The 14277-nt window shown below is 33.1% G+C and overlaps 3 protein-coding genes across 4 annotated transcripts in view; 1 reads left to right on the top strand and 2 right to left on the bottom strand.

The window, feature by feature from the left end:
* Positions 1 to 5016, top strand: part of LOC110994910 (protein windpipe) — a 30793-nt gene extending 25777 nt beyond the window's left edge. For both annotated transcript variants that reach the window (XM_022261830.2, XM_022261829.2), the window contains exon 3: positions 1941 to 5016. In XM_022261830.2, coding sequence (XP_022117522.2) covers positions 1941 to 4061 — 2121 coding nt within the window. In that variant the 3' untranslated portion in view covers positions 4062 to 5016. The remainder of the gene's footprint in view (positions 1 to 1940) is intronic.
* Positions 5017 to 5688: 672 nt separating this feature from the next.
* On the bottom strand, positions 5689 to 10291 carry LOC123690011 (leucine-rich repeat-containing G-protein coupled receptor 4-like). The gene is made up of 4 exons (XM_045632410.1): positions 10138 to 10291; positions 9630 to 9697; positions 8536 to 8737; positions 5689 to 8266 (listed from the first exon to the last, which is right to left on the bottom strand). Exons 3-4 carry the CDS (start codon positions 8713 to 8715, stop codon positions 6215 to 6217), a joined length of 2232 nt encoding a protein of 743 aa, XP_045488366.1. The 5' UTR covers positions 8716 to 8737; positions 9630 to 9697; positions 10138 to 10291; the 3' UTR covers positions 5689 to 6214.
* A 367-nt stretch (positions 10292 to 10658) lies between these two features.
* On the bottom strand, positions 10659 to 13940 carry LOC110994789 (leucine-rich repeat-containing G-protein coupled receptor 4). The gene is made up of 3 exons (XM_022261641.2): positions 13737 to 13940; positions 12555 to 12733; positions 10659 to 12109 (listed from the first exon to the last, which is right to left on the bottom strand). Exons 1-3 carry the CDS (start codon positions 13738 to 13740, stop codon positions 10772 to 10774), a joined length of 1521 nt encoding a protein of 506 aa, XP_022117333.2. The 5' UTR covers positions 13741 to 13940; the 3' UTR covers positions 10659 to 10771.
* Positions 13941 to 14277: the final 337 nt, after the last annotated feature.

The following is a 14277-nucleotide window of genomic DNA, read 5'->3' as shown; positions in this document are numbered from 1 at the left end:
ACTCTTAAAAAGCGCTCATAATAAAATTCAAAATTAAGTTTAATGCAAATCCTATATTTAATTGGCGACGAAAAGTCTAAGAGAGGTGACCTTTTTTAACATAACTTTCACCGTTAAGACCACGATTGCGTAAAATATTGGTATAAGTGCTTACTTATTAGTACTACATATTCATTAAAGCATATTCAAAAACACCTTAAGAAGTTCAAAGTTACATTAAATTATTATCTAATATAAAAACTATAAAACCGAGAAATTCATACAGACTGTAAAACTCGCTAACTATATTAAATTCAAGTACAAAACGAAAGAAGTAATAACAGTGTAAGTTTCATGCCTGCCTATACCCTGCTTGTAATTTTATTAATCTGTGATAATTATAGGTAGAAATAGATTATAGATACTGATAATTTGTGATACATGCAATGACGTAAGTTACCTTGTTGGAAAGCCGATCTTCAGTTATTGCATTATGACGCGAAAGCCAGGAGAAAATTCTCTTTTGTAATTAATGAAGTAACATACATTGATTTATGGTTTCATGAAGAATATCTGTTTCTAAATCTTTTAATATGAATTAAATCGCGCAAAATTCAGTCAATAAGTTTATATTGAATGAATTTTGCGTGATTTGGAGTTAGTATAGAGTTAGAAACAGATATGCTTTAACAAATAAAACTATTTGTCATATGTTTGATAAACGTTATTTTTAATATGCAGACACAATGAATGTGTGTGTACAGGTTAGAAAACAAAAGACAATATATGTATAATTCTGTGAAACGGTCGTTAATCTTGTTAAATAATTCAACAAATACATATGACCCTGTAAATAGGTTAAATTTGTTTCAAGTTTACAACCATTCGAAATTTAAAATCTCTATAAAAGGACATAAAAATCGGAACATTATGACACGTTTTAATGTCCAAGGTCGTTATGTCTGTTCGTATATCCGTTGCAACGACCTTTGTGACTCATTATTTCATAATACAGCCTTTCAATTAAATATTACAAAGGCCAGTTTAAATCTTGTGTTTCTATCTATAACTATTGATGTGTGTGTGTGTGTGACATGTAACCAATGTTGAGCCAAAATATTGCGTTTGATTCCACTGACTATTTTTCTTTATAGGAAAGTTTATTTTTGTTTCAAAGTTTTTTTTGTTTTAAATTTTAATTCTGGAAAAAAATGCCTCAAAGAATCGTTCTTGATAGTTTTTGACTTTATAAGAGGTTCTATAAAATGTTTTACCTCTTTTTATTAAACCTTTGCAGTGAACCATAACTTATATATGAAACTAAGGTAATATAGTTAAATGACGTCTTTAATGGTACATATTTTTGTTGCAATAGGAGCCGTAGTATTGAATTCCTTAATTCCTCCTAACTCTTTTATATACATATATCTTATTATTAGCTATGCGGGTTTTTGCAATCAGATGAGTAGCTTTCAGGAACTCGCATCTGTTAATATAGTTATATATGTCTAAAATGTTGTTCTTTATTTTTTGTGCAATTTGGAGGTTATATTGAATGTTAAAAACGGTTGTATTGTATTTTTCCCTTAAGGTATAAATTATGATTGTAATTTTATTTACTTTTCAAAATTTTATATCACAATTCAAGCTTCTAGTATATACACTAAGTCAATTAGGTATTGTGCAATATTGTCCACTTAGGCGTCTCCCGCGAAGACAGTGTAACTGGTAACATTCGCACAAATGGTTAACAGTCTGCTTCCTGCCTCTAACATTGAACTACTTCTGGCCCGCGCGCCGGCCAAGTGCACCGAGGATTTACGAATATAAATAAAACAGAATTTGACGAGAGGCGACTCTGTATCACTGTGACAATGATTCGCAGTTCTTTTGCCAAAATATTGTGAATTATGAAATTGTTTTGTCGTTTTCTGTACTAAAAGGATGTATTGTCTTTTCAGATGGCGCAAAGCTACAACATGGCGTGGCTGCGTATATCTGCTTGCTTCATAGTGGTGTCCCTACTTCTGAATTCATGTCTGGCTGCCATCTGCCCGAAAAGCTGTGTTTGCAGTACCACGAGAGATGGCTTGCACCGGGCCACGTGCAGCAACCTAGCAGAGCTTTACAAATACACTCTACGTCAGAAACACCATAATGTTAATATTTTAGATCTCTCGCACAACAATATAACTAAAATAACTCATGAATTAGATAAACTTACTGAAGTTGTTACACTAGATTTATCCACAAATGGCCTTACAGAGATCAATAAATTTTTACATAATGCACGAAAACTAGTACATTTAAATCTGGCTAACAATAGATTTCAAAAGTTGGCACTAGTGCATTTACCAAAGAGCGTGAGCTCTTTAGATTTAACAAATAATTTACTCGAAGACGTGCCTTCTGATATAACACATTTGAACAGTCTAGAACATTTGGAACTTGAAGGAAATCCCCTACATTGTTCTTGTGATAATGTTATTGCTCGGGACCACTTATTATCCTTAAATGTGTACATAGATGATGTTAAATGTCAAACTCCATTGAGACTTAAAGGCCGTTCCTGGCTAGAATTAAAAACGAAAGATATATGTAAAGCTGCTAAATCGGATTTTATGGATATGATGATGGGTGACCAACCAATTGATGCTGTAAGAATTGGAGAGGAAACTTCAGCATTAAAATCTATGTCCTTAGTATCTGGAAACGACTTAGAGGATGGAAGTATCATTCACGGTGAAGAACTCTCTGACGACGATGATAGCGTACAGTTTATGAAAGTGGGTCGCTTGTCAACTTCTTCTCCTTTAACTGAAATCGAGGGTTCTGGTGAAGCTGAAAGCACGACAATAAGTGATATTATTGAACCAGTTCAGGAGCAAAAAATATTGGGTAATCTTATGGTTTCTGAAGAAATATTACCCGCTAATAATATTACAACAACAGAAAATCCCTTAGAAGGATCTGGAGAGGGTTCGGGTGATGGATTTTTTGCTTTTGATTACGAAGATCAGACTGAAAGATTACCAGAAACTACAACTCCTGTATTTGAGGAGTTTAATCCGGAACCGGTTCATAAAATATTTGAAAATGATGAAGACATCAATGGAAGCACAACAGAATTCCCCATTCCAGAACCACCATCCATTTATCAAGGTGGAGTTGATTGGCACAGTCGAAGTGCTAATGCTGAAGTCATGACTGAAAAAGCAGTAACACCCCAAATAACAAGAGACACTACCGTATCAGAACAAATACGAATAACTCAGGCTTCAGAAGTTTTAGGTCAAATACCGAATACTGAAGAAACAGTAACGCCTCACAAAACAGGAACTTATGTATGTATAGCTCTAATAGTCGTTCTATTAGTCGGATTAATTGGTTTTGCAATAACAAAAGGACAAATGCGTAAACGTAGAGATAGAAGACTTCTTAGGCAACAAAAACGCGATGTAGAAAAAGCTTCAAAAGAAATGGTTGACATGAATAAATCGTTATTAGGAAAGCCAGCTGCAGTAGTGGCGCCTATTGATAAAAAGACTAACGGAAGATATGAATTAGTACCAACACATGAAAATAATGTGAAGAAAAATGAAAACGGAGACGTAGGAAATGGGATTAAGCAGAATGATGAGAAACACCTAAGGACTGACAGCCCACGAGACACAAATCAAAACAAAAGTAGCTCTAAGGATAATAATTTAATTGAAGACCCAGTTTTACAACAAGAAACTTCTTTTGACTCCGACCCAGCATCACCAACATCTGGTAACAGACATTCTCTTTCTAGTGAAGACATCTTTGTTCCTATTGATGATGATTCACCCAGATTAAATGGCACTGGAGGCTCTGATATTTCGCAACCACTAATTAATGGAGCCAATGATTCAGACTACCTGTCACCATCTCGGGAATATGTGCCTGTTTACTCACCTGATATGGGCAGAGTTCGAATCAAAATGTCGGAAACTCCGAAACCTAAAACTCCAGTGCTAGTTACTAGGAGCAGATCTAACGCAGGAGATATAATTATTACACCTTCAGTCGATGGAAACGCACGCAAGTCAGCTACTTGAAATTTAGTTCAATAATAAAACATTAAGGGATTGTATATATCGGTGTCTAATAACAAACTTATACTAATTATAATATTGGCAAAATTCTGTGATTTAAGCGTATGTGTGTCAATTAAGGGGGACTCGTAAATGGTATGAAGGTATTGACTGTGTATTAAGTACTGCCAAAGTGTGTTTGTAGTCGACAGTGCCTTTATTTTTAACTTATTAGTATATTTATGAGAGTATATTGAGCGATAAGTGAATATTTTTATAATATGTGTATAAAATGTTGCCATTTTTAGAGTTACATTTAAAATTGGAATCCTCGTTAGGCTCGGCTGTTATCGCATCCCTGTATGCCAGAAATATATCTGTCCCAGTTACGGCTAGTAAATTTCCATTTTTCCTCACTTTGTACAACCAGGCCAGATACGTTTTTGGTACTATAGGCTCTGTATCTTTTTTTGAAATCACCTATAAAAATTCTGGATACAATGTTGAGTTTTCAATGGTTGTGTACTTACTTGTTGTATCCATTACTCACATACTATGGAAAGTTCGGTGTCACTATTATAATTTTCTGTCTTACCAGAGATTCGTTTCATAACTTAAGCATAAGTTCCTTTAAGTAATATTATTATAATTATTTAGTATTTAAGAATGTGATACCATTTTATTGTAAGGAACGCTATAACGTAAAATCTTAGTTATGCAGATTGAAACAAATGTATATTGATAGTTATTTGCTTAGTAACTTCTATTTCATATTTTTATTTTTAATACAATAAAAATCCCTGTTTTGTCATTTAACTATTATCTCGTATCGTGCTTGTGACTTATGCTGAACACCAATATTTTATTTAATAAATATTATGAATCTTTATAAGGATCAAATACGAGAACAATAATTCCAATGTAATTTTTTTATAAATGATGTAATTTTATTTTGAACGATATAAAATGTTGATTGAAAGTGTGTTTTTTTTAATCCCTTTATAGACATAGAGTGTATAGAGAGTATAGAGTAGACATACGCCCAAACCCAATAACCTATCTCAATCCATTTTTTATCTGAGATTGACACCTTAATCCAAATATTGACAAAAGTATTTCAATATACAATCGACGGATTTTAAAATCCATATGTCGATATGTCGTCATCGTTGTGGATATATCTTTGTATGAAAAGGACAGTTCAACTGTACTGATATCCTATCTTATACTTATACTAATACATACACCAGTTTTTTTAATAATTAAAATGCTATTTGATATGTTTTAAACACAGACATATATATTTTAATACTTGTACGGTTTTATTTACTTTATTTGGTTATCAAATATGAGTGTAAAGAGCGAAGAGATTGCATTCTATCCGTCGCCACATCGTAGGGTTTGGTTATTGGGATGCAGATAGGAGATCGATCAACTGTCACGGTCTGATTGTGGATTAATTATTGGGTTCGGCGATAAACATGACATCCATAGAAAGACATATTACATATAATATGGATAGAATGCAACTGACAGATATGCTGTATATTACTAACGCCCGAGCCCAATTTTGAAAACATCTGAGAATCACAATTGAAAACAAATACAATGCTGGCAATATGTGATGCGGGAAAAGTAGTAAAAAATTAAATCTGAGCTTATATCAAGTTTAATGTATATAATTTTTATGGCTGGACAAAAAATATAGAACAATCATGTGGATATATGGATAGGTTTATTATTAACAAAAGCTTGTCAATTTGGCGGGGCAAATAAATGTTACGGTGTAAATCACGCCATCTCTTAACAACTCCTAACAATTCTGTTAGTAATTCTGCTATTCGAGAATTTAACCTTTTTGATAAGCAAGACGAATTATTCCGTACTAGTTAAATGAGTGTTCACAAGATGGCGCAGTGAATTATTTTTATGCTTGCCTTGTTTAATATATTACATATGTCTATATTATAAGATTTAAAAAAGACACCTTAAAATATTAACAAAATTAATTTTAATAATAATATAATATAATATAATCGGGACAACACAACGTCTCTCAATAATATTTTTTTGTAATATGGAGTATATTTTAGTCCCAACGGACTACAATACGTATTTATTACAAAAGTATTAAATGTCTATTCGTGATGACTTTTGTACAATAAAGCAGATTTTTTCTAAAAGTCACTTTCTCTTGGCACTTCATTAACAGAATGGCGCCTATTTCTATTCCGCATAGATCTTTCTAGATCAGCTTCTACTTGTACTACTACATTATCATCATCTGACTCGTTACCTGACATAAGCCTTCTCCTTGCGCCTGGTGACTGATCTAGTTCTGCAATCTCATGACTGCCATATTTTGTAGATCTACGACGACGCCTTCTTCGATTGTTACTAGTTTCTGTAAGTTCCAAGTCTTCAACATCAGCCTGCGCTTCAGTATCCTCCAGTAAGTCACCACTTGACTTAGTTTTCCTCCTGCCTCTCTTTCTTCTGCTTTTACCAGTTCCCGTTTCATTCAAAGAGTAGCAAGAGACATTCAATTTCTGCATGGAGAGAGCTTCGTCGTAGGTGGGTGGGGCTATTAAGTCTCTTGGGTCTGGCGTATTACATAACGCCTCCTGTTCTGCACGTATTCTCAACTGCCTAAGTCTATCTCTCGCTTCCTCTACTTGTCTTTCTCTTTCTGCTTGAAGGGATGCTACACGACGATTCATTGTTGTTTTAATTCCATTTACTAAAACTAGACATAGAGCCAATCCTACAATCATTATAATAATAAACCATATTAAACTTTTTGCATTTTGTACTCTCTCTGTGGGGTTCCATGTAAAGTAGCAAGCCTCTAACCAAGTTTGTCCTACTGCATCTTGCGGTCCATGGCACATTAAATTGTATGACTCTTCCTTTTTGTTCGGTTCGAGTGTAATATATTCATAAAAATCGAACATATTGTCATCCGTACAATCGCAACGCCACATATTGTCACTTAGCTCTAATTTTTCTAAGTATGGATTAGACTGAAAGAAAGATCTACTCCAGATAATTGTAAATCGATTTCCAACCACTCCGAGGCCACTGAGTCGCGGTAACATGAAAAAGGTATTGTTGGTTATATGGCTCAGTCTGTTATAGTTAAGGTTTAGATATTTCAAGGAGTTTGAAGAAATACTATCCGGGATATGTGATATAAGATTGTGCGATACATCAAGTTCAATGAGTGATGGCAAACCTTCTAAAGATGCCTTTCCTATCGTATTTATTTCACAGGAGCTCATATCAATTATTGATAGTGATGTAGATTTCAAGTATCCAACTCGTGTTATATAGTTTCTTGCTAATTTCATTTGTGTCAAGGATGGCATTTCTAACAAACTATTTTCTGGTATTTGAGCTATTTCATTCCACGACAGATCTAAGAATTTAAGTGACGTCAATCCTCGAAATGTATCACTAGAAATTGATCCAATGTTGTTGTATGACAAGTCGAGGTATTCCAGCTTTGAGTTATTAAAAAATTCATTTCCCGGCAGTAATCTTATCATATTGTGATTAATTATAGCTTTTCTTAAATTCTGAAAACCTTTGAGACTAGGTTGAAGTACGTTACAATAGGATATATCCAAATATTTTAAGGACGTTGAAGAGAGAGTGTTAATAGTTGAAGATATTTCTAATCGATAATTATGTGACATTTTTAGGTAAACTAACGATGGTAAATATGATAATTCGTTAGGGCTAATATAACTTAGCTTACAATTACTTAAATACAAACTTTTAAGCGTTGGTGAGATAAGATTTTGAAATCTCATTAAAGGATTATTGTTGATTTTAAATACTCTTATATTTATCAGTCCACTTAACGGTGATCTTCCGTGTATTGATTCTATTTCACAATTGTCCAAGATGAGTGTTTCCAACGACGGACTTATTAATAATTCTTGATTTGCTAAATTCGCTAATGTGGTAAATTTATTGTGGGACAAATCCAGAATTTTCAAATTAGATAACGGCTGCAGGATTTCATTTGGATAAAGACTTATCCATGATTCAAAATTGTTATTTGATAAATTTAAAACTTCGAGATATGTTAGATTTTGCAGGGCATTCTGAGGTATTTCAAGTAGCTGATTGCCACTTAAATCTAACGATACTAAGTTATACAACTTGCTGAATGTTGTTGGAAAAATTGATATTTCATTGTTTGAAATATTAAGCTTCCTGACCTGAAAAACAAAATTTAAAATGAATGAATGAATGACATTATTTTTTTGTCACATCAATAAAAATGAAAAGTGAATCTGTTTCACTAAACGCTATGTCAGGCACAGGACATGAAAATTTTGGTTTACCTTTAGTAGATTAAATAAACTGAGCTGATATGTCAAAAACATTTGATACCTATCTAGATTTGGCTGCTCGTATGTGGATAAGATTATAAGCGACCTTAGACACTCCAAAGAGATGTATAGTAAAATATGTATTTAGTATCTACCTTTCTTGGGATTCCATCTGGAAGATTGGTAAGTCCTCTCCTAGAACAGTCAATACTAGTTCTATCGTCATTGCATATGCACAGGTAGCATATTTCACTTGTATTGTCATCGAAGTCTAATAACTCTGACTTCGTTGATAAAACAAAGATGCATATTCCTAATAGTCGCAATAGTATCATCACGTCTCTGGATCATTACTACCTGAAATTAGTAAAAAATAACATATATAATTTTTAATCTATAAATGTTTGCTTGCCGTGGAGTAACTAAATAATTCAAAACATACTCTGTAAGTAGCTATAATATACCGGCTAATTTAATACAAAAATATCCATTTGATATCGTTTGTGGCAAGGTAATAACAGAACACATCATTTTCTTTGACAATTATTAATTTTTAGACAAGTAGGAAAACAGCCGTGAAACGTCCGTGCCTGATAAATCTCGACGATTTTTGGATTTGTAGGAATGCCGGTGTTCTCACTGTAGGAGCAAGTGTTAATTGAGCAAATCGAAAGTATAATCCTTTTGTGCACAGTTGGTATTCGAAAGCACGACCGCGGAGTTGAGGTCGCACGCTTAAGCCACTAGGCGTACACTATTTACTAGGATTCTTAACTATATTTTATCTGTTTCATCTGTATTTACAAGTACATAGTATAATAGAGATCATACTGTAGAGTTTGTTTCCTGTTTGAGTCATAGTCAGGTGTTCAAATTTCTTTCCGGTCACGCTTTGACGGAAGCCTAAAATGGCTCTGCACAGATAGCCGGTAAATATAAACAAATTAAAATAAACACATTTTTCGTTCCCGGTTTTTTTTTCTTATTTCTGTCCCAGTTTAATTGCCAATACAAAAAAAAAAAATTTTAGTGAAAAAGAAAAGGCGAACCCAATTATTTGAATTTTTGTTGATGAGAAATGATAATAAAGATTATATACATAAATTTTAAGGCGTTTTAAATTTTGTGTTTTTTATCGACAAATGTTTAATACTATGTAGGTAAAACACATAGTCACAGTTTTATCTGTTATCAACTGTGATAAGTGGTTATGGAATACTTAAATTTAGGTCGTTATATACTTGCTCACCTGATATCGAAACTGCAAACAGAGATGAATATTTTTCCAGTACCATATGTATACAAATCCTGTAATGGCTGCAAAGAAGTCCACTATGTTATGTTAAAGTTTAATTAAATATATCAATTGTTATGTTAAAGAATGGTTTAATCTATTAAAATAAAGGTTCAGGTTTTGTTTACAAAGTTATGGGTTGTACAATGGAAATACTCTTCTAACAAGAATAAAATTCTGATGATAGCCTTACAATGATTTCAAATGCTACGCTTAAGTTCAACATTGCAACTGTGATGTTACCAAAGAAAGTTTTTTTTAGAACAGGGGACAAACGGGCAGGAGGCTCACCTGATGTTAAGTGATACCGCCGCCCATGGACTCTCTCAGAGGGCTCGCGAGTACTGGAGTCAGTTTAAATTGTCTTTTTTTAAGACTCATTTCAAACAGAGTTCACTTTCATTAAAAAAGTGTAAAAGGTAACTTATGGTTTATATTACAATAAAAATAATATTGAACCTACCATACACGATTTTACATTTTACTTTTTGTTCTTTTCTTCTTTATATTTCACACACAAAACTATTAAAACAGATGATTGCCACAATAAAACAAAATGTTTTTTACGTGCGATTTTCTATAGTAGATAACATTGTATGAGCCAAATCAACGAATGACGTGTTATCATTGATAACGATAAGGTTTCTTTGAGATAGTACGTTCACAACTAACTTTAGAACAAAGTAAATATACTTCATTTGATGACTAAGATATAATGTTTAGTAATGCATTAAAAATACATTTTAACAGGGAATTATTATACGTTTCCCATAAATTTATTTCTGCAAGGCGTTTTGATATAAAATATTAACCTAGCTTTTTAAAGCAACGCCATCTCTGCTTCATATTGTGAATCTTTTCCTCGATTTATAGTTACTGTTTTTGACAAGCGTTATATATAGAAATATAGATGTCACTTTCAAAATTTCACATGTAGAAGTTTCAGGGGACATGTCTATAAATGAAATAATAAAAACAGTTTTATAAATGTTAATGTACGTTATATTTAATTACCTAAATCTTATTGAACTTATTTTAAAAATCGCATATAAATTAGACCTTAAATAATCGTTAAATAACAACAAAACAGTACACTTTTATAAATTTTCTCTGGTCTCAACGTTTGAACTCAAACGGACAGTTCGTCGAATTGATCGTCTGTCACCTAAACGAGGCCTCGGTTCTGTTAAATCACCAATAGACCTGGATCTACGATTTCTCCTTAAATTCTCTTCTGTATCAATAAAGTCCGGAAGTGAATGAAATGATGAGGTTAATTGCGGCAGAAGCAAAGCCTCATCGTAAGTAGGAGGTAAATCATCACGATTAGACGTAACCCTTAAAGGTATTCTTGTTTCTGTTTCATTATTGACGGCTGGGGTTGGTGAAGTGGTCCTTCCATTTAGAACAGTATTCGCAGCAGTTCGAGATGGTTCTGGCTTATTTATAAACATCAGGCTACGACACACAAAGGATGTCAGTACAATTCCTATAATTACACCTATCATGACAGCCATAAATGTGTAGCCATTGCCAGAGCCATCGTCTGCATGCCACGTCCTAATATAAGCCTGTTGCCAAGTCAGCTGTGTTACATTCGAAGGTGAATAGCATATTAACGACGCCTTATCACTCACTTTAGACGGTTCCTTCGTCAAAAAGTCATAAGTGAGGAGCAAATTCACACTGAACCCTTCGCAGCTCCAACGGTTCCCCTTCACATAAACGCTCCTCAAAAAGGGATTTGAGGAAAAATAGGAGGTCAACCAGACTTCTTTGAATGCATTTCCTCTCAGATCTAAAACCGCTAAATGCGGTAGTGACGAGAATGTATTGTCCGTTAGCATATTTATTTCATTGTAGCTGAGTATTAGATCTTGTAACGTTAATGATTCAAAATCATCAGGAATGGATTCAATCTGATTGATTGAGAGATCAAGCACGAGCAGTGACGTCATTTCAGAAATAGCGGTTTTGCTGAAGCCGGCAATTTGACAGTTGCTCAAGTGTAAAATTCGTAAATACTGGGACTGGAACTGTGGCACCGATAAAAAGTAATTTCTCGATAGGTTAAGTTCAAATAGATGAGTTGCATGGGAGAACATAGTTTTCGGTAGGTCGTTCAGTCTATTTTCGGATAAATCCAAAAAAGAAAGGTTACGCAACCTCGTGAAAGCATCTTCTTCTATTCCATTTATTTTATTCTTAGAAAGATCCAACCTATTAATATTGAAGGTTCTCTGACTTGCGTGCCAGGTATCGTAATTGTTATTTGACAAATTCAGGATTTTTAGTGACTGAAATGATTCCATATACGCAGGCAGTGTGGTAGCGAGACGATTGCCAGACAAATCAAGTGTATGGAGATTGGAAAACTGTTCAAGTTGTTTCGGGAATGAAACAAAATTGTTATTAGCCAGTATTAGCACTTGCACCTGAAATTAAAAAAAAACTGTTATTCAAATGCAACATTAAATAATTATAATATTAATAGGAATGGCTGTGAATAAAGAGTGGCGGAGAGTTTACTGCCAGTTCCGTTCTACGCCCTTGTTGTGAGAACTGGCAGTAAATGTAACATTAGAAGCATTTCATATGTATTTATTTTTGACGTTATAAGTTATAATTAGTGTAAGTTATGTTACCCATCTGAATTAACGACTTTGACTTTCACTTTACAAAGCATCAATAAAAACATTTAACCGATTTTTGCAAGTAGGTACTTATTTTATGACAAAACCTGTTGTGTTGTGTTGCAATGTCTTCTGATCATTCTCAAACTAAATAGCTAACTCGTTTAAAAACTTCAATGTCAGAAACATAATGAATAATTGAAACCCTCACTTAACAAAAAAATTACTTATCTTAAAAAATACTTACGTCGTAGTTCAAGTTATCGGGTAATTCAGTCAGGCCCCGATCTGAGCAGTCTAAAAACCAAAGGCCATCCTGACTGTAAGTTCGACAAGGATCATCCTCAAAATCAATGTCGTCGCGTAGGACTCCGCTCAACACTACCGTTGGCAGCAACCATACTACCACTGCTATAACACCCACATCTGAAAATGTATAAATTATTAATAATGGCAAATTGAGGCATTAAAAATCTCTGGATATGAATATAATGTGATATGTGCATATTATTATTATTATGTAGCAGCTTAATAAGCTTAATAATTATCTTATGTTGAGTGGTCTTAGGTTTTAAAGACATTTGAACTTCTTTTTAAATTCTTAGTTTTCAGTCAGTTCCAAATATATAATATCGTCATTTAGGTCCTTTATGTTAATATAAGAAGGACTGATTCTATCAATCAATGGCTCAAATCATCTTCACGACTAAGTAGAGGATCAGTCATAAGGATTGGATGCCATAGGGCTAGGACTGGCTTTCAAATCTACAATTTTTTATTTCTATCCTTTCATAAAGATTTTGTTACTGGATTACATATTCAGTATAAAAATGTCCCAAAACGGTACTAGACACAAAAAAATTCATTTGGACTAAAACTCCCGTGAATTTTGGATAGATCAGTCTCATACGGGATTTTGTTACTCGCAAACATTTCTACAGCGAACACTCAGGGTTCAAAATCGCATGCCTTCTATAACTTTACTACAAGTAAAACGTACTAATATTTCTGCATATATATAATACCATTACCACACACATATTGTGTTATCTATGTATCGTTATAGGAAGCGATAAATCTTTAAAAATGTAGAAAGAGGATGTAACGATGATATAATATGAATTAAATTTACTTTAAAAAATCTCTACTAAATTAAAAATTCATTGAACACATAATACAATATATCACATCTAAGCCTCTAGAGCGATGTACATCTTAAGATAGATTTGCCCTTTGAAAACATTCAGAACACTGCATTGTTATCATAAACAACAGGTTATATCTATGTTAAAGAGTTTTTGCAATAAAACCAAAAACTATTAAAGCACAGTAAAGATTTCTTTAATTTTGACCTTAATCATAGAGAAATGGTACGAAAAAAAAGGGTAACAATAATTTGTATGGCAATAGAGATAAAAGATTAACTTACCCATTACAAACAAATTTTCTTCCGCATATTATTTTTCATGTCACATATTCGACATAAATAGTATTACAACAATGATTTTACACATAAAATAATGCCCTTTACACAATACAGCCTATACCTTATCACACACGAAATAATCTTGAAAAACTTATATTTGCTCGCATTGGTCCCGCCTGTGGAGCTGGTCAGATATAAATGGTGTTTTAACATGATAAACTTATCAGTTTTATTAAAATAGAGATAAGTTGACTATCAAAGATTGCGTGTCTAAAAAAACCAATTTACGTAATTAAATAGCATTAAATTAGGTATCTAAACTTTATTTTATCACATCCTAAACCGAGGATAATTATTATCTGTGAATACAGACTTGTATTAACTTTAATGCCTAAATTATGATAATAAATCACACTTTATGGCGCATACTAATTCTCATATTACATAATTGTAGTTAATGATGGATAAGAATCTATGGTAAGTTACATGTCGTATAGCTATTTTAATTACAATTATAAATTTTATACTAACGTTGAGACATAAG

Source organism: Pieris rapae, chromosome 1, assembly GCF_905147795.1.
Source record: "Pieris rapae chromosome 1, ilPieRapa1.1, whole genome shotgun sequence".
Lineage (NCBI taxonomy): Eukaryota > Metazoa > Arthropoda > Insecta > Lepidoptera > Pieridae > Pieris > Pieris rapae.
Note: the sequence above shows the minus strand (reverse complement) of the source record. Positions and strands in the feature narration are given on the sequence as shown.

Coding starts and splice junctions, on each gene's coding strand:
- LOC110994789 (XM_022261641.2), bottom strand. Junction 12,110..12,554: donor CCGATAACTTGAACTACGAC/GTAAGTATTTTT, acceptor TTTTAATTTCAG/GTGCAAGTGCTAATACTGGC.
- LOC123690011 (XM_045632410.1), bottom strand. CDS start 8,715: ATGATACTATTGCGACTATTAGGAATATGCATCTTTGTTTTATCAACG. Junction 8,267..8,535: donor CAGATGGAATCCCAAGAAAG/GTAGATACTAAA, acceptor TTTGTTTTTCAG/GTCAGGAAGCTTAATATTTC.